Source organism: Alosa alosa, chromosome 16, assembly GCF_017589495.1.
Source record: "Alosa alosa isolate M-15738 ecotype Scorff River chromosome 16, AALO_Geno_1.1, whole genome shotgun sequence".
NCBI lineage: Eukaryota > Metazoa > Chordata > Actinopteri > Clupeiformes > Clupeidae > Alosa > Alosa alosa.
In genome coordinates, this window is record NC_063204.1 from 32,660,902 (window position 1) to 32,681,987 (window position 21,086).

At 40.0% G+C, this 21,086-nt stretch overlaps 1 protein-coding gene across 7 annotated transcripts in view; it reads left to right on the forward strand.

Annotated features, from left to right (window-relative positions):
• Positions 1-21,086, forward strand: part of nphp3 (nephronophthisis 3) — a 165,406-nt gene that overhangs the window by 128,731 nt on the left and 15,589 nt on the right. For 6 of the 7 annotated variants that reach the window (XM_048265979.1, XM_048265981.1, XM_048265983.1 and 3 more), the window contains 3 exons: positions 18,577-18,671; positions 18,765-18,887; positions 18,992-19,181. The exons of the other annotated variant lie outside the window; for it this stretch is intronic. In XM_048265979.1, coding sequence (XP_048121936.1) covers positions 18,577-18,671; positions 18,765-18,887; positions 18,992-19,181 — 408 coding nt within the window. The remainder of the gene's footprint in view (positions 1-18,576; positions 18,672-18,764; positions 18,888-18,991; positions 19,182-21,086) is intronic. 7 annotated transcript variants of the gene reach the window in all.

A 21,086-nucleotide genomic window follows, 5' to 3' on the forward strand; every position in this document is an offset into this window, starting at 1 on the left:
GATCACTTTTAAAATGTGGAAGGAAGGCAACCATTTTCACATGCGCTTATAAAGGCAGTAATGCTGAAACGTGTAACCATGTTTTAAAGTATAGCCATGTGAGATTTAAACGTATAAACCTCATGAGTGCCATTTGTTAAATTTACAGGTGTTTCAGGATTACTGAAAAAATAAAGGGTATAAAAATAGTAATGCATTTGTTCATGAAAATCCATGATATCATGGGAGGCTCTAGGTGACCCCTGACCTATTCTACAATGTAGTTTCACTTACATGGCATTTGTCTTTTTTTTTTTTTTTTTTTTTAGGAAATTGCAAAAGGTGATTGATTCCCTTCTGTTCACAGTTAACAAAAATCCTGACTATTCCTTTGAGTTTAACGAAATTTTAGTCTTAGGAGTATTGTATTAAAGCCTTTGTTTACATGCAGGCAGTGTCGCCGCTCCCACCACGTACATTACACACATACGGCAAACTGTGTTTCACTCATCCTCGACAACTGGCTTGTAGAAAATAGGTTCATAACTTACATCGCTGAATGTAGGGCTAAGGGATTGGTCATATTGCGAGAAAATTATAATTTCTCTCATAGGAATACATAAACACTGGACCTCTCACTTGACTCCTATATGGGCATGACAGCTTCGAACCCCACGTCACAGCGTGCCAGAATTTACCCTCTTATGAATCGTCTCGCTTTATCAACCGCCTCTGGTTATCCAGTTCCCATACATACCATTTTTAAACTCAGATTGGTTAGAGGGCTCTTTAACATAGGCTGCAATCAATGTGATTTGGAACATGGACAAGAATATAAAGACTAGTCTACTACTGTACTTTGCCTTTGTAGAATGGAATCGGTGAGTCCTCAATAATTTGTTTTCTAAGCATTTACATGAATATGCCGAGCCGACTGAAACACATTCCATTTAGATAGCTAGGTGGCTACTAGGCTCATAATTCAATTATAATTGCAAACAGAAATGTGAAGCAATATGTCATTACACACTTCCATTTCCAAAGCAATGAAGGCTGCTTATAAAAACTTAATATTGTGCATTTTATTGTTAATATTGTGCTATCAATGTGGCTTAAACAAACAAGGCTTGTAAACAAGAGCTGGCAAAAGGGTATTATGAGAACATAAAGACTCAATGGGCCTCATTCACCAATATCTTCTGAAGAATTTTCGTAACTGTGTTCTTAAGAAGGTCCTACGAAAACTCTTAAGCAGATTCACAAAGGTGTTCTGAAACCTAAGAATTGTTCGCAATTTCGTTCTCATCATGCTGAATACCATTTCTTCTTAAGTTGACGGGGTGTGCCAATTGTTCTTAATTAGCATAGGTAAACACCCTGTCAATCCCCATAAAAGGGCATGATACTGCAGGGCATTGTGCACACAAATTGAGGGTGAGACACCACCTTTCATTTCTACCATATGTCACACACTACATGAGCAAGACAATTTGATTACCATATATGACACATGTTTTAAAGTGAAAGCACTGCTGCCAGAATTGAACAGTAAATAGACTAGTAGTTAGTAGTTAGTATAAAAAGTGATAAAGTGTTATTTGTTTTGTTTATTTATTTCAAAATACCTTAATGCTTTGTAAAATAATGGCATTATTTTATTTTTTATTTATTATATTTCTTTTATTATAATTATGACATTTTATTCAAAAATATATTAAATTATAAAATATTTGAAGATATGATGAAAATGCAATAACCATTGATTTTGCACAAACAAGTCAAGTTCTCAAATGTGCGTAAGAGTGCTCTTGAGTGTCTGTAGATTCTGTTCTTACCAAGAACAAGAAAACATTGGTGAATGCCAGAATCTTCGTAAAAACTGCGTCAGTGGGTTTTGAGAACAAATTTCTTCGTAAGAACGGTTGGTGAATGAGGCCCATTGCTCTTAAAGTGACAATGCACTTTCTGAAGAAATGAGTGTTTAACAACACACAGTAATGGTCTGTAAATTATAGGCCTTGTATTTTACTTCAGGTGTTTTGAGTTATCATCTAAATATTTTAACAATTTAAGAATTAAGGGGGGGCACCACAAAGTAACTCGCTTAGGGTACCGAAATGGCCAGCAGCGGCACTGCATGCTGGACCTGTAAGACTTCTGTCATGAATTAGTACTATTTCGTATAAAGTTTGAGATTGAGAAAGGCCCTATACCAGGGGTACTCAATAGGCAGACTCCAGTCCGCATCCGGACTGGAGTGGTTCTCAAATGGGGGTACGTGAAGGCCCTCCAGGGGGTACGTGAGATTTTAACCCTTAGAACCCAATTGACGCAAAGTGCGTCAAAAAACACACCCTTTCTTCTCTGTTACATTGCTCCGCAACTGTTCATCGCAGCTAGATGAAACCTTTCTTGCGTGACAGAGCAGAAGTGGGGCTTTCCAACGAGACAACGCACTTGTCTGTACGATCAACTATGAACATTCTAAAAAATCATGAATTTAAATCAAATTGCATCATATTTCTATACTTCTCTGCGTTCACCTACGCACCCATTACTCTCGTTTGAATTACTCGCGAACCCGTGAACGCATAGATATGGCAAGCATATCAGATGGAATAGGAGACACAGGGCTATCCATTGATAGCAAGTATGTTGATCCTTCTGGCTTATGAAATCAGACAAAGTGACTACAAAATAATCATGTACAAAAACCAATACTGCACAGCCATTACTCTCGTTTGAATTACTTGTGGACTTGTGATCGGATAGATATGCCACACATGTCAGATGAAAGAGGAGACACGGAGCTATCATTTGATACCAAGTACATCCTTCTGGGTTATAAAACGTACAAAGTGACCGCAAAATAATAACTTCATATAGTTCGACTTACCTCACGTTGTTGTCTGTTTTTGTAGCAAAGCATGTTTATAATCCAACGCTATTGTGTGTTTCTCTATGGCAAAGCATGTTCATAATCCGGTTTTGAGATCTTAAACAAATTCCTGCATGGCATCCAATTCAAGGCTCATATATTGCATCCCAATTTGTTCGGCAAAGAAACACCTTTTTTGCCTTTACTTTGTTCATGGCAATGCAGTAAAATGTTGTAGAGAATCATGAGTGCAGACACCATAGGCACACACAGGCTATAATCCGTAAACTCGGGTTAAGTCAGGTCAGATCAGTTTGTGTCACAGATATGGAGCGCAAAAAGGTCATTAAATCACTAAATAAAAAAATGCCATTTATTTCTGTAAGGCACATACCACATATGTCTGTAAATTGCTCAGCCCCAGAGAATTCCTCCACCATGGCAATGATAGTGCCAGATTCAGGACAGTCTGCCCTACACACACACATTTAATGCATGTACAGTGGGCATCGCTTTCAAATGGCCACTTCAGTCGCGCATTACGAGGCGTGAAGCTTTAGTACCACTTTCAGCCACTGTGCGTCGCTCTGCCACTGTACATCGCTCTGTCAGTAGCCTGACTGCCGCCCCTTCTGAAAAAGCAGGAGGCTAGGCTACCTTTAAACGTAATTGTTATCGAGAGGAATCCCAGCCTACGAATTCAATAACAAAATAAATCGTAATTAAACATTACCTCGATTAAGGCTACTTGGGTATGGTTTAAGGCTTGACTACACGGTGGTAGCGAAAATCGAAATCTGCTTTTGATAGCCTACCAGTGCCGCTCCACAAAACAAAAAAATATCTTAATTTGCTGTCTATGTTATTGTCAGTGTTAGGGGTAACGCAACTACGCAAATCAAAACAATTTGCCCTACTTCTTGACTGCAATGTAGTCAATTGACTGCTTGACATGTCATTTTTCTTTTTCTTTACAATAAACAAATACATCTGCTTTATGCCGCAGAATTACATTCATATTTGGCTGACTGCAGACACACCACTTCCCTCCCCATATTCCAAGATTAAGATAGTATGAAGTGCTTTTTGTATAGGCTACTATCATAAAAAAATCGTTAAAACGAATAGCTATTTGCAATTTGACAAAACACTGGTCCTCATTTTGCGAATGCGAGGACGATATGAGCCTGTTGCATTTAGTTAGATGTCCGAGTCACGCATAATGTTTGAAAACCACTGGCTCGTAATCACAATAATTTAACACACACGACAGTTGGATAGCCTACTTCATCATGTCCCCATGCCTACATTTTTTGTGAGTAGCATAGAGATCGTTAAAACAATAAAGTACGGCTCTCCGTTTGGGACATCAGCACGTATATTTTTAATAGACTACCGTCGAAGATGCTGACTTGCAAAAGCCACCGGGATAACGCTATCTCCACTATCATCAGTCATGCCCTTGATCAAAGTGGGGGAATGAAATAAAAGTTTGAGAACTGGCTTAACAAGTTACCTGCAGTCAGAACACAGAATCTGTTGCAATATTCTGATGATCGGCGATGATATCGGCAAATGTTTGTTTTCAAAGTAAAATTTCACTTCACCATGCACCTTCGACAATGAATAGCTCATTACACTTGTTACTGTTAAACGTAGGCCTACCTGGTATCATTACAAACATTATTCTGTGTCCTAAAACTGGCATATTTTATGGCATTGTGTCATGTAAGTTCGTTGCAAAATCTAGAGAAATGTGTGAGGTGGTCAGCGGGGGACAATTGAGACACACATTGGATGTTACTTGAACATTCCACACTATCCACAGCTGTGGTAGGCCTATCAGGGGCAGGAGGATTACTGTTAGCGCAGGCTTTATATACAATTCTTCAACAGAAGGCCTCGAATGTTGCCTTGTTTGTGGAGCGCTTTGCTTCGCTTCTGTAATCTCGGCTTCATTGAAAATGAGGGCTTCCCTCAATGACTCTCCGAGAATAAATAAAGGTTGAATGAATGAATGAATAAATGAATGCAGGCTTGCCCCAAATAAAAAAAAAATAAAAAAAATGTTCCCTCGCGATTGGCTACGCATTTCAAAACATTTCGACGTAAAATGCCACAAAAAAGCTGTTTATGAATAGGTCTTAGTGAGTTAGGAGTACTCTCGACTTAAGCTGTCCCAGACTTAGGTGCTACTTTTAGGTCTAAAATGCTTCGTGAATTACTTTTTGTGAAAAAATTAGTCCTAAAGTTAGCAGTGACACGCCCATTATTTTTTAGGAGTTGCTCCTAAATTAAGCCAGTTAGGAGCTACTTTTAGCCTTAAAATTCTTTTTGTGAATCTGACCCCTGAATAAAAGGCCTAGCCCTAAATGAATCAAGGCAAAACAAAAAGCCTAGTAGCCTAATGAAACATACGGATTGATGTAGTATCTTTGTAACATTATTAAATTATTCTGTTACTATGCCTACGTTTGCAAAAGAGAACATTTTAATTTGATTCACAATAATGTTACATTTAATTTACATGTTGACAATGATTAGCCTATAGTTTTGGTTGTTGTTGGCGGCGTTATTGCATGTTAGTTATGCCTACAATGCAAAATTGCTTCCTCACGATTGGAAGCTCCTGTAGCTGCACAGGATTTCAAAACACGGCAAAATGCCGCAGGTTTGTGAATAGGTCATGAGGAAGGAGTCCTCTTGACTTCTTTTAAGCTGTCAGAGGTGGGAAGGTGTGATTTGTTGGGGGCAGGGACGGATTAACTGGGCACAAATGTCTGATGGCCCCCCTTCCCCAGCCAGCGTGAATCGGGTGGTTAGTTAATAGGCCTATCGTGAAGATTTTTTTCCTGCCATCTACGGGCGCATCTGTGAGGCCAAGCCTCACCAAGTAGCTTGTTTGTTTACAACTAACATTCCATCTAATTAAACTGCTTTATGGCTATGGCGAAATAGTTTTCAACATTTTGAATAGCCTATTAGTGTCGGGTGAATTGAAATGTTCTCAAAAGTAGCCTTATGGCTGAAAGCTGCTTGGGCTCCCCCCCGTCAAGCAATATAACCATACAAACGCTTCCTGCACTCATTGTTTCAAAAGGAGTAATTTTGGCTCTGTCAGAACTGAAGAGCTGTGGGCGGCCGCGACACGGTATGCCCAATGAAAATAAATTAACGCAACGCAACACAACACAGACCCCGCTTCTCTCGTGTCAGTCACTGACATGAACGAAACACAGAACCTGTGTTTTTAGCAGCCCCTGCAACATGCTAGTCCACTGTAGCCTAAGCCTTGTACATAATGTTAAACATAGTTTTGGATTCGGTGGCAAGATTTCTTGATTGTACAGTGTCTGTCTCTCAGTAATGTTTTAAAATGAGAGCTTAGATCAGCTGGCAGTAGGCTACTTTGTCGGTAGTCATGAGAAGTTAAACTTGCTAACAGAACATAAATATGCTGCCCAGAAACCTTGTGAATAGTTCTGATTTTTTGTTACTACACTAACGAGGTTGAAATATAGACTTTGCCTACAGCATCTCCTTAACAGTAATGTTAACAAAATGACAGCATTCATATGACAAAGAAAAACAAATTCGGTCACTCAAGACTGTGCCACAGCAACCAGTGTAGGCTACAGTCCTACCCAATAGGCCTACTCGAAGCAGATAGCGTTGTCTGACGGTCGAGTGGGTTAATGCAGTGTTTCTCAAACTTTTTCAGATGGAGGACCACTTAACCAATAAAAAATGCATGGACCACCTAGCTAAAAAAAAATAGATTAGACCTACTTCAACAGTATATCTGCACAATAGGCCTACTCACTAAACCACCTTGCTTATTGTATTTTCACTTTGCTTATTGTGTCAGAGGATTCATATGATTTAAACTGGCATATCTTACATAGACAGTGTTGCAGAACTGTTTGGATTTACATACAAGTTGGTTCAATATTGCAAACCACTCATCTATATCATATTTTACCACGTCTGCTCGCGGAACACTTGGGATAGCTTGCAGACCACCAGTGGTCCCCAGACCACACTTTGAGAAACACTGGGTTAATACACGTATTTCCAGAACAGGTCTGGAACTTTCAGGCAGTTCTGAGTTCGAATCTAGGCAGGAGCAGAGCCATATGAAGGCCTAGGCCTATTGTTATCATTTTTTGCAAGGTGTTGCTCCTGGCAATACTTGTTTATAAGACGTTTGGTGATTGATAGCTGTTTTTGGGACCGTTAAAGCGTTCTTTATAATGGCGCATCCGGGGAGTAAAAGCGACTGTTACGCGCTGTTACAACTGTAGGCTACAATGATTGCAATACAAAAAAATATCGTGTGTTAGTTTAGTTAGTTTTTGTGATGTTTTGCACTTTTTGCCTCATGTGTTTTCAGGTTTGAGGCTTTTTTTGGCAAGATTGACCTTGGTTAGACTCTGCATATGTTATTTCTCCGTATGGAAAATAAAGTCAATTTTCGACACACGTCTGTTATTAGTTCAATAACAAGTGTTGGTTGTTAAAACATGTGACTAGTGAAACTCAAATGATTTTAGAAATATTTAGCCAAAGCCAAAAAGTGTTTTGTGAGACGCCGGTGCAGCTCAGATGTCTTCTTAATTTTCTTTATTCTTTAGTAAAAGGTGCAGAACATTATTAAACTTGACTTCTTTTAAGCTGTCAGAGGTGGGAAGGTGTTCGTTAGTCAAAAACATCGACACATCGAAATGTTAGTCAAAGTTTAATAATGTTCTGCACCTTTTACTAAAGAATAAAGAAAATTAAGACATCTGAGCTGCACCGTCTCTCTCCTCTAAAATATCTGTCCTGGCCTGGTTGCAACGGATTGTGGCCAAACGACAGAAAGCGGAGAACCCTCCTTTGTCTACCAAAAGTGTTACTTTGTGCCCAGCTCCCCACTGCTTGTGAAAGAAGGGGATGGGGGGGGGGGGGCTTAACGTGAAAAAAGCTTAATGTCACAAAGCGGCAGAGGCGTTTTAGGCTACAGGCCTTCATAATGGTAGGCTACAGGAAGTGGGGGGAGGGTATGGGATGACCAGAGCCGTCATCTCTGGAATTATATCTCGAGCCTATTATAAGGTCCAGTGCGTTATGTCCTGGGATTCGGATGTGCTCAAAAAGAAAAAGAAAAACACTTTTTTATAGATGGTTATGAGGAGCAATGAGAGAGAAATTTGATGATCATTGATCGTTGTTTTGGGACGTTAAGCCTTTTCCATAAGGTCAGTGAAGGAGATTGAAGAATGACCATTTTTTATCACGAAAATATTTCTTAACTACAAAAACTCAGTGTCTAAAAACTCAGTGTCATTCAGACTCAACCCTCTTGTTGTTTTATTATCTTTTTCGTTGTCGTTTGAAAGTTGGCAAGCAGGCATGTTGCGGTTGCAATTTAAGTGAAATTTCTACAGTAGGCCTACAACATGCTGTTAGGCTGGGCTACTGTCAATGTACTTGTACAGGTAAATGTTCAACAATTGCTGGTGTACAGGTTATATAATCAATTAGCTAAATCATTTGTCCAGCTGTTTAAACATTTTTTTCGTGCTACATTCAAACGCAAAAGGTGCTTTGATATATTTTTCGTTTGAACGTCGGCAAGCAGGCATGCTTTGGTTGCAATGAATGAGGATAATTGCTTTTTTTTGCATTATTTTGAATATGACTCGCTCCAGTCTCAACAGCACATACTTTTTCCACACGCTAAGTTCTAACACACATACTGTAGGCCTATCCCCTCTCGCTTTCTCTCTCTCCATCGCTGCACACGGTGCTTTCTTAAAGGAGCTGCACCATTTTACAACAATTGCATCTACATTTTCATATTAGAATGTTTTGTCAAGTGTAAGCTTAAACTACCGTGAAGCAGTAAGTCAGTCGTATCAAAAATAGTAGTGGCACCCAAAGTGACACCTTGTGGTTGTTTGTGTCAACTGCAGTTTGTGCCATTTCTGCTGAGAAAATGGGGTGCGTGATTCATGAAGGAACCCGTCCAAACTTAACGGGGACCCACTGTATCTGAGTAGCCTCAGGTGCGCACGTAGACATAAGGCCGCACATGCAAGCGCCAATGAAGCGTGCTCTCACGACATTCACGCCCGTTAAACTTAAATAGGTTAACATCACTCTAAGTTCGCCTTCAAGCAAGGAAAGCGATGATTTGAAGACATCTGTTTTAGTTGGAAGGGCAAGGGGTAGCAACAGGGCAACACAGAGACAGGCCCGATGGCAGGGCTGTTATGAGAGTATTAAAATATGGGATATTCTACGGGAAAACATTAAAACGGCAAGACAGCGCGGGGGATAGTTAAAATACGTGATAAACACGTAAAAAGTTGGCATGCATTGCACAGGGATTATTTGTCATATTATTAATCACATATGATTATTTGTGAAATTGTGCAAACAGGCGCAACACATTTGAAAAGGAAGGACTGGTAGCATGCAAGCTCCACGGGGAAAGATTGATTTAAGAACGTTATCACAGTGTGTGGCTGTGGGTGGGCGAAGAAGACAGCAACAATTGGCAGGGGAGGGTCATGTCTTTTTTTAACAATTCTGTCGGAGGGTCATTGAACGATTTCTAGCAGGAAAGAGAGGGTCATGCAACTTGCAACTGAAGCACTTAAAATTCCTCCGGTGGCCCCTTCAATAAATAACGAACAGTCCCTAGATTGCTGCTGGGCTATATGTCTTGGTTCATGTCTGTTAACCACTCATTGCTGTCAAATGCATAGCCTATCTCGCGGTTGCATCCATTACAAACAAACATGCAATGTGAACGTCTGGGATTGGGGAGAGCACTAAATGCTCTACTGAATAAGCACGAAGTCAAACCTTTAAATGAAAAACACTCTTTAATAATAAAAAAAAAAAAATAAACCGCTAATGAAGTAAAGTTGTGACCATCAAAAATCGTTTATCGCCTGTAACTCCGTGATAACAGGACGTAACAGGAAGGCATTTGGCTGAGCAACGGAGGTTAATATGCTCTATATTTTGTCCAAATGATGTCTGTCTATCATCGTTGCACTCGGAGAAAACCAGAATGTTTTAATTTGTCCTGCGTTTCTTCTACGGCTGCAAACGGGATTCACTCGCATATTTGTTTATTAGGGCAGGGCAGGCATATTTCTGGCTATTAAATTATTTCTAAACCAGTCTGCTAAAGTCTGTAGTGTGAAGTCTGTGTAGGGTTTTCCAGGCTCCATTTCTTTTTACGAGACACCCTTCTCACTTGAGCCATCTACCGGTTGTTTGGGTTGTTGCAGCGTCTCACTGGAAAAATACAAATTAAAGTCGCGTGATACCGCGTGATCCCACGCGCGGACCGCGAGTGAAGCTGGCCAAGTCGAAGCACTGCCCACTGTAGAGCTATGAGCTTGCTGTGGTGAGATGCATGTCAAAATATAAGAATTTTTATATTATAATTTTTATATTTTAATTCTTTAAAAATCAAAATAAAATCAATGCTAGTACTAATATGAAATGATCTGGATAGCCTAGGCTCTGCTGAAAAAAACAATATATAATATGTGTGTGTGCCACCAGAATAAATCCTTATGAATAAAGGTAGTGAAAATGCCCTTAAAATAGCTTAGGGTTAAAATATACATATATTTAAAAAGTAGAATCCATGCAAAAATACTTTAAAAACAATTATTTAATAAATATTTTTAGGAAAATATAAGTTCATAAAATTAATTGTATATTTCAGTAGGCTATTCAATTTCATTTTCCTAAAAACCCAGAGTCCCCCCCGGATGGTTCGACCCAACCTGTCACATGCCACCCGCCATCACCTGTCAATCACTGTCAAAACTCAAACGATGCAGTCGTGGTTGAAGTTTATGGATGGAGTCGTGGTTCCAAAGTTTAATAAATTAGACACTTATGTCATAGTGCTCTGTTTTAACGTTAACGTTTTTAAACTTACCGTATGTGACATGAACCTCATCAACGACAATCCCCACCAAGTTTTCATGGTAGGCTACACTTCTGAAAAAAGCATATTCCTTCTCGTTAAGTAACTAAGATTCAGGGCTACCAAACACTAACTGGAATTGGCCGTGGAGGATGTCTGTGTCCTTCATTCCTCCCAGCTACATTGCAGAGACTCCTAGATTCCTAGCTTCCCCAGGAATACTCTCTAATTCAGATAAAACTTCAGTGATAGATATACTCATCTCATCCGTGGAAGTCGCCATGTTGTTTAGATTGAACAGTAACTTCTCGTTGCGTCACACCTAAACCCGCCTCAAAACCAACACTGATTGGACGTCCATTTGGCGAACTGCTCCAAATTTTCTTTATCGGAGAGATGCCAGACTGATCTGCGAGTGGAAAACTGAAGCTTGCGAGATCAGGATGGTCTCACGAGGCTGGGTCACTTCTCCCATTAACACCACATTGTTTTGTGTAGTTTGAGACTTTCTCTTTTTTGGAGTTCTGTAGCCTATTTAAAAAAATCTTCTGGAGCTTGGAGTAAATGGAAATTTGATAAGTGGACCTCTCAGGTTTACATTTGAGTACCCCTGCCCTATACCAATAAAACTTGTATTATTATTATTATTATTATTATCTTACCAATAAGATATTATTATGACCGCCGTGGTAGCGAAGTGTCAGTCATATAGGATTATTTTTTTTTTTTTTTCTTCGGATTTTTTCCACCTGTTAGTGGGTGGCCAGTAGGTGGCACTCTTCCCTTTGGTCAAAAAATTGATTGATCCAAAAAGTTGATTCCAATGCCCCAGAGCAGTGACTGGGACACTGTACTGCAGGAGATGCCTTCCTTTTGGATGAGACGTTAAACGTAAAACTTCAAATAATAGCCCAGGCTTTTATTTTCCCAAATCGCCAAACTGCACTGGCTAGTATTTGAGACAGGCATCTATAAGACAGGCCTTTAATTATCTTCACACAGAGCTTTTCCTCTGCAAAGATGGGAAATATTGTCAAATTAATTATGTCAAACACATTGAATGCCTACCCATATTACTAGGCTATCCGATGATAGGCTTCAATTACACATCATTAATTTAGTGTTGAGGTGTAATTCAGAGTGTTAGAGATAATTATAGCAGGGGGAGCCGGGATGAATGAAACACGTTCTAATCAAACGTAATTTACAAAGAGATCGACCCAAACAACCACCAGGTGGCACTTGTGAGCAGGGTTAGGAACGTCGGCTTTTGCCGCTTTGAGTCTATACATGCCAGTATGCTACAGTATGGACCATAAATTTAGCCTACCCAACGTTTGTTTCCACAATATTACCCCCTGATGAGCTTTAATTTTGATGGCTGAACCTAACCAGATACTGCGGATCCCGTCAAACAGACCCCTCTCAACCGGCAACCGGCTAGCACAACGCATGCTCTAACAGGGGAACCTCAGCCTTTGACCATTATAGAATTTTGTAGTCCCCCGACTGCCAATGACACTTTTTATGAACAACTTAACTGGTATTTTGAAAGAATGTAATCATAACAAAGAAATTATTCTCATGGGGGATTTCAATTTTAACTGGGGAGATAAGACTAAAAGGAAAACCAGAATCACAAAATGCTCAAGTACACAACTTGACCTATTTTTCTCTAATAAACATGAAAGTATAACACAAAGTTGTAATCTAATCACCGGTTTGTCTGATCACAATTTAACTCTGGTGACAAGGAAATTAACCAAAAAAGATTTCAGAACACTACACCAACACCACACCACAAATGCCTAAATACCTAAAAATAAACAAGACATATTACATATCAAATCATTTTGGCAGGACTGTGTAAGTCAAAAGGGGAAGCAACAGCAAGCCTTTGGGCTGCTGACACTGGATGGGCAATATTGCCAACCAGGGTTCCAAGGTTCATAAAGGGGTGTGGGGGGGGTGGGATTGTTTTGTAGGGCTTTTGATGGTGGTTATTACACTCTTGTTAAGTACCTGTCACAAAAAACTGGGTAACAACTGGGTTTATTTAGCTGGGGTCAAATTGACCCCAAGGATAAAGCGTGACGGTAAGATTTGAGGATAACACAAGGGTTAAAAAGGCAATTTGAATGTTGCGGGGCATAATCAGTGAAGAAGAAGCAAAGAAAGTGATCTGCACCTTAAGGAACTCAAAACGCAGAGATCCTTTCCATCAGAACACAGTTTTCATCTACTCCCTCTATTGACCGATCCCAAGCCCCTCCTCCCATTGTCAGTCCCATAGTTACTGTTGTGAAGTCGGACAAGTTTGCAGGAAAGTGTGCGAGAACGCGTGTTCAACATGGGTACGCAGCACCATTTAGCAGAGTGTAACAGTGTATGCTAGATTTCTGGGCGTCAAGTAATATTGTAATATTGATATATTCAAAAAACAGAGGCCAGAAGGGCCTTCAGTATTTGGAAGGACACATTCACAATGTCTGCTGTTATCAACGAGGTGGAATACCACAAATTGAGGACAAACCAATCTGGTGTTACGGATCTTAATGGGATGCATGTTAACAGGGGATAAACAATTAGCACGTTATCACAAGCAGGTAGTTTACCTTATTTGCTGCAGATGTGACTGATTCAATAAACAGGTCTGTGCAAACATATGGTGTTGACGTGTCCATAACAAAATCTAACCATATTTCGAGGATTTATTAAAGACGGGTCCAAGTGTTGCAGATCCAAGTTCCCACGCAACTTGGGAGAGTGGCTAGCCTGTTAAGCAGCTCATGTTGGGAGGTGGAGAGATAGCTTAAGCCCGGTAGGCCGATAGCCTACTTATTATTTTGAATGGCTGCTTTAGAAGGAAGAGTTCAAATAAACATGATACAAATGTAGGCTATTGAAAAGAAACCACTAGATCTACCAGTTTACCCATACAGCGCATACGACATATCTGCAGTTTGCAGGCGTGATTTGTCTTGCACAAGACTTCATCAGTGCCCGCTTAGGCTATACTTAATTTAAATGTGGGCAATGTAGTAGGCCTAATATTGGCGATTTCGAGACTGCATAGCCTATACAGCAAGGTTTTCAATCGGCACATGATTTGATCTTTAGAAGACATTGGCTATCTCTCGTTCAGCCATCAATGATGCATCGCAGTAGGTTATTCCGTTTGTTGAAAAAATGGTCATTAGCTTATTTCTGTGAACAGTCTTCTATCCCAAGTTAAACATGGCAAGGTAGCCTATGCCTAAAAGCTGAAAGTATTCTTATTGTGTGTAAAAGGCATACGTGATTGAAGGTGTAGCCTATTTCGCGTACTTCCAATTGTATGAGGGTGAGTTCAGTTCCTGCAAGTTAGGTATAATTTTTTTGCGTAGGCTTATGTTGTCGTTTCAACAGTGGAAACCAGGTTTAGTTATGTTTTTGTATGTAGTTATGAACACAAAAAAGGGAATATTTTCGTACACACTCAGATTTCTTTACTGAAAAGTAGCAGCCTATCAAAGTTATGCAAAGTTAGGCCTATGTCTGTCAACGTTTCACGGTCAGGATATCGGATGTCACTTCTACAAGTATCCCAGGCATATATTTGAACCTTTTGAGCTCTTTAGTTATTTAGTTACTTAGGCTACTTAAAAAGCATTAGCATTCACATAACCGGTATTGTAGGCTATAGAATGGACACTATAAAATTCTAAATTGACCGAGGTCCTCCGACGTCCTCATTGTGACATAGTAAAAGGGGGCGGGGCTTGGGATCGGTCAATTGCTCACTTGGTAAACCTCTCCATTACACACAGTTCTTTTCCTAACAACTGGAAACACAATTGTGACTCCCATCTTCGAATCTGTAGTTCGTATATGTAGATGTAGTCAGTAACTATAGACCCATAAGTATACTGCCAGTAGTCTCTAAGGTTGCAAAGAAAGTGGTTATAAAACAACTAACTGACCACATTAACAGCTGCAACCCTGGCTTAAATCCTGCCCAGTTTGGTTTTAGAAAACACTACTCTACAGAAACAGCCACCTTACACTTAACACAGCAAATTAGATTACATCTTGACAAAGGTGGAGTTGTTGGAACTGTAGTCTTAGACGTGTAAAGCCTTTGACACCGTTTATCACAACGTTCTTATATCTAAACTCGCCAACTTCAACCTTTCGTCTAGTACACTTGCTTGGATATCGTCATACCTATCCAACAGAATACAGTGTCATCAATGACCTTCCACAGTACTGTCATGGAGTAGAGGCACAACTATACGCCGATCACACTGTTCTATATACACATCCTACATCAGCTCAGCTAGCAGCTGATAAACTAGCCAGTGCCCTGGATGTAGTGGTTGAGTGGCTATACCAATCTTGCCTTACTTTAAATGTAAAAGGCATGTTCTTTTCCAAAACCAAGCTTCACACTCCAGATGTAAACATCTGCATTAAGGGTGAACAAATTGTGACTGTCACTGAATTTAAATATCTTGGTGTTGTATTAGACTCAAATCTCAACTTCAAAAAACACATTAAGAAAATGACAAAAACTATTAAATACAACATGGTAAGTTTTAGACAGATTAGATCCTCTCTGTCCACAGAGGCTGCAAAGATATTTCTCCATGCCCTCATTTTGTCGCACATCTCATACTTTATTACCTGTTGGGGGCAGGCAAGTCCAATAACAATCAGGCCCTTAGAATCTTTGTACAAACAGGCTTTGAAAGTATTTGAAAAAAGCCATTAAGGTATCACCATTGTGGGATACTACACAAACATAATCTACTCACTTTTGAACATTTTAGAGTGTGTTCAAATCTGTGTACAGTTTACAAAATGTTTAAAGGCTTGGCCCCTACCTGTTTGCGCAAGTTTGTCTTTTACCGTGCCGCTGGGTCTGTAAGGTCCACTAGAATAGCTTCCATACACAACTACACTGCACTACCCTTTCGCTCTTCAGCCTTTGGGCAGACAGCATTCTCTTTTAAAGCCATTACCCAGTGGAGTACTATCCCAGACAATGTAAAAAGCTGTGGTTTGTTTGGTAGCTTTAAAGCTGATCTAAAAAATTACTTATCTGCATGCACACTGTTAGTTAATCACTCCTCATAACTTTTAGTCTCAATCTTCTCTCCAATCGTGCTGATAAGGTGTGTGTGTGTGTGAATGGGTTGTGTTGTGTGCTGTGCATGCCACTACACCACTTGGATCATGTGGTGCATGTGTGTGAATGTACCTGTGATACAAAATGTAATTCATTGCTATTTGTTACTTGTTTTTTACTTATTGAGCGATGTTTGATTTTTAAAATGTTGTATTTGTATTTGTGCTTCCTGTGGGACTGCAGATGTAAATTAGCCTAAGGCTAACTATGGAGCAATGCATCAAATGGTTACATTTATGTTTTAACTGCACATTGTCCCTTACAAATAAAATTGAAATTGAGAGTATGAGCGCTTTTAGTTAACTTTTAGGTTTTAGTTAACTCATTTTATGTTGTAGACTACTTTTTTCGGATTATTCTACATTCGATTGCTGCCATTAGAACTGCAGCCAGCCAGAAGCAGATGGGTTCCCCCTATTACATACCACAGTATGGAACGCAAATAGGCTTACCTCCACATAGGTCTAGACTTAATTTGCTTCGTTTTCTTTGGTCTTAAAATCTCCTGATAGGCTAACAACTATATTTTTTAACGTCACCCAAGACTGAAATGTACATGCGTTGTCACGGCTACATAAACAAATCTTGCACACAGGTAGAAAGATGTTACGTCTTTTTTTACATTTTATTTTATTCTCAAAAAACAAATGTATGCATCATGTGAAGCAGACCTGTTGGCTACCCTACATAATAAGCTATTTTAAATGTAAAGCTTCCAATGCATATCGCCCCCATGTGTCCGAACCCAACTATAATTTCTAAATATTTGTCTGAACTCGACCCGACCCGTCGGGTCCCGTCAGGCTCGGGTCGGGTAGTCACACTCTATAACAAAGCCTATACTACTGCAAGCACTTGCTGCGTTAGCCTCAAAATGTATTATTGTTATTAATATTTTTTTCTCTATTATTGTGTTAAATGTTTCAAATGTAAAGCACTTTGAGCTGCATTCTTTGCATGAAAGGTGCTATACAAATAAAGCTTATTATTATTATTATTATTGTTATTATTATTATCAGCCTGTAGATGGCGGTGTTGAGTAGGGGGAAAGTAAGATGTGAATGTTGAAATGTACCCCCACACACACACACACACACACACACCAATACCTCCCCCAAATACATACACCAACACCCCATCAACCCCAGACCACCCCCCCTAACAGGCGCACAGTCAGTTCTGTACTTAATTTACACATAATCTAACATTACACTGCAGCTAACAGTTACAAGCCAGTGCACCAATTGCAAAGATTAAGAATGACTGACGACATTTACAGGAAACAAGATTTTAAAGAATATTAGTGCCTACTTTATTTTCAGTCTGTTCTATTTTTCTACATTTTGTTAATGTAAAATAGTATAAAGCATTGCCATATTTGCATTTAGCCTGTATATCAAGTATCCTGACAAATGTAGGCTAATTTATTTATTTGTGAATCCATCTGTAGCTAATCCAGATATGCCCATGGTGACCTATCTGACTGCATCCTGCCTAATACTACTACTAAAACAGTCCATTTTCTCTTCCACAAAACCCAACATAGTCTAATCAAGGATATTTATTTTTATTTGAAATATCTGCATTGATGGGGGCAGTAGGCAAATGTTAGGCCTACTTTCGTTTTGCACTTCAGCTTGTAAACAAGCATGCGTGGAAGCCTGGACTTGTCAGTTGTGTTCTACCTTTGAAGAAAACGGGAGTGTTAGGGGAGGATACTTTTCTGCCTGTTCACTACAGCTATATTTTGCATATTGCAGCCAATACGTCAACTGGGTTAAGGCATGTTGCCTCTCACGTTGCATTCTCAGAATCTCATCCTGTTCCTCCAATATCCAATGAATTCGGTGGATTGAAGAAATTAGTTATTTTGCATGTTGGCTGGCTAACTTACTGTACCGCTTTTTCTGTGCGCTCTTGAATTTGATTGAAGCGACTACTAGCGAGTCACAATGCGAAACTGCTAACGTTGATGGGAGGTGTAGTTTTTATGCTGCATTCGCAATGTGATTCTATGGTTCGCACCAGTAATGTTTCTCGATGTTGCGGTGTATTTTGTAGACAAACATTGACATGGTTAGAAGTCATTCACACCAGTGTGCCTAAATATTTTTTTGCACTCACACGCCATCATTTTTACTCGCATGTGCGAGTGAAATGGGCGCACAGTAGAGCCACCCCCCCACCTCACCCCCCACCCCCTTACACACACACACTCATCGGCATGTAGATGGTGGTGTTGAGTGAAGGTTTGGTGGTAGGGGATGTTGATCCCACATACACACGCCATACTCACCCCACACACACACACACACACTCTCAGCATCGCCAGAATAACAACCATCTTTGAAGGGCTATTATTAAAATCATATGAGGGAGGAGCTGTGGTGCCACATTTGGGTCTCTGTGCCCATGGGGACCCAGGTTTGGTTCTGGCTGTGGTCATGTCCCGATCCCTCCACATCTCTTTCTCTCACATTCACTTCCTGTCTCTCTCCACTTCCCTGTTGATATTATAAAGGCAAAACAAATGTGTGATCTGTGAAATAAGGTTTACAAGGATTTACATGATTGCAGCACAAAATCAGTGAAGTTCTTATTGTGCAGGCATGTGATGCAGTCAGACTTGAACTGATGGATGGAGGGGTAACCGTCTCTATACACAGAGAAAGGCTAATTCACCATTTCAGCAGGCAGCTCAGGTAACGTTTCTATTTGTGTTGTCAACCTAAACTTTTTTGTACAGGGTATATGTGGATATACAGTGAACAGCTGGCAGTTTCTGTGTTCTATAGTCAACACAGGGTAACGTGGCGTGTAGCTGATGAGCTGCCATGGCTGTTACAGCAACAAGAGGATAAGACAAAGCTCCAACTGAGTCTGCTGAACTTATTTGTCTGTCAGAATCTCTACAAGAGGTGATGGGACATTTATTTATTTTATTATATGAATGGCTATTAACTTCTCTTGACTATCTTGAATATTGTCCAAATGGATATCCCTCTCTTTTTTTCCCTTTTAGGGGACATTTTTCAGAGTTGTTGACCTACTGGCAGTTTGTAGGGAAGGATAAGGTATCCATGGCAACAGAATACTTTGAGTCCCTGAAGTGCTATGAGCAAACCTGTGAGACTGAGGACGGCATGAGAAGACTAGCCAACTTGTATGAAACACTTGGCCGTTTTCTAAAGGACCTTGGTCTACTTACTCAGGTTTTGAAACACAACATACTGCACACCTGCCTATGTAAACTCACATAAGATTTTTCTCTGCTCAGCCCATTCATATGAAATAGATTATGGTTGATTATGATTGGTAACGTTCCAAACATTGGAATCATTTTTCACTGTTTGCCTATGTAACCATGGTCAGCAGGTAGGTCTGTGCAGTGGATAAACCTCAAACCACAATCCCTGACACCTTAGGAGACATTCTAGTGACAGAGGCTATACTGTAGGTTTTGGACACTTCCTTAACATGTCACCACGTCCCTTGTCTGAGAATGCAAGTTTGAGTCCACTGTGAGATTGTTCGATCACACAATGCATTGGTGGCAAAGATCTGGCATTGGAATGAGGGAAGTGATTGTTATATGGCCATAAGTGAAATATCTATGGAATGGATAAATCTTAATCCCCTACACATAAATATAAATACACATAAATGTGACAAGGTTGCAGGGGTTTGGATCTAAATGCACGACAAGATGCACCTGTTACAGTCAAAAATGATCTTCACTTACTCAAGTCAAGGATACAAGGAACACGGGAAACATAAGGGCAATGCGGCATTACACAATGGACAAGCAGGGAACACTAAAAAGACAGGGACCTACATTCATCAGGAAGGTAATCAAAGAACACAGGCAATAGGGCAAAAGCAGGTTAGCATAATAGACACTAGAACCAGGCTAAACAAATAACAATCAGTTTATTAAGTTTTCAATGTGTGTTTAAAACAACAGGAACAAATGCAAAAAAGACTGAGGTAGCTATGCTGACACTGTAACATAAGTTTGAACAACAATTGTGTGTGAACTACACAAAAGACACAATGTAGAAGGGATAGGTAGCTCTCCATATACTCTGTACAACTATAAGAGGGACATGGTAAGGAGGATGCAGCAGATTTGGCTGAAGTCAGGAGTGTTATGTGAGGTGTGGAAGATGCTGGATCAACACCTCCCTTTTTGTAAGACTGTCCCATCGTGGGGACCTCAAACATAAAAAATGATCTTATCGGACCATTTCAGTCATATATAGCTCACCCTTTTTGTCCTCTGCATCCATGGTCCTGGATAAGCAGAACAGGCACAGTGGAGAATGGAGGGAGAGAACAGAGCAGGTAACACTTAGTGTATACTTGGGACAACACGGTAAGTAATTAGCAGAAACCTAAAAGAGGCCATCTCCAGCAAGAGGCCAGCAAGAATTTTGCATAGCCTACCCATACACAGCCAACCATTTGCAACGCTGGTTGGGGGTGCCACACATCCACACAAAAACTATAACAAATATAGCTGCAAGCAGCAACGCGGGGGCCAAGCAAATAAGCAGAAGTTGGGATTGGACTGGACTAGACTAAGACTGGATTGGATTGGATTGGATTGGATTGGACTGGATTGGACTGGACTGGACTGTATTGGAATTGGGATTGCAGAGATATGAGCCTACTTCATGTGATTGTTGATTGGATTGGACTGGATTGGACTGGACTGAATTGGACAGGACTGGATTGGGATTACTGAGATATGAGACTACTTCATTTGATTGGATTGGATTGAATTGGACTGGACTGGATTGGATTGGATAGTACTGGACTGGATTAGATTTTATTGGACTGGATTGGGATTGCTGAGATATGAGCCTACTTCAAGTGATTATTGATTGGATTGGATTGAATTGGACTGGATTGGATTGGATTGGGATTGCTGAGATATGAGCCTACTTCGTGTGATTGTTGATTGGATTGGATTGAATTGGACTGGATTGGATTAGGATTGGGTCTTTAGTCCATGTACAAAGTTTGGTTTCAATCCATGAAAGCTCATCTGTGCCAAGTTTCGTGAAAATTGGATGAAATTTGTGACCTGTGAAAACTTTTTAAGTGTTTTTGAT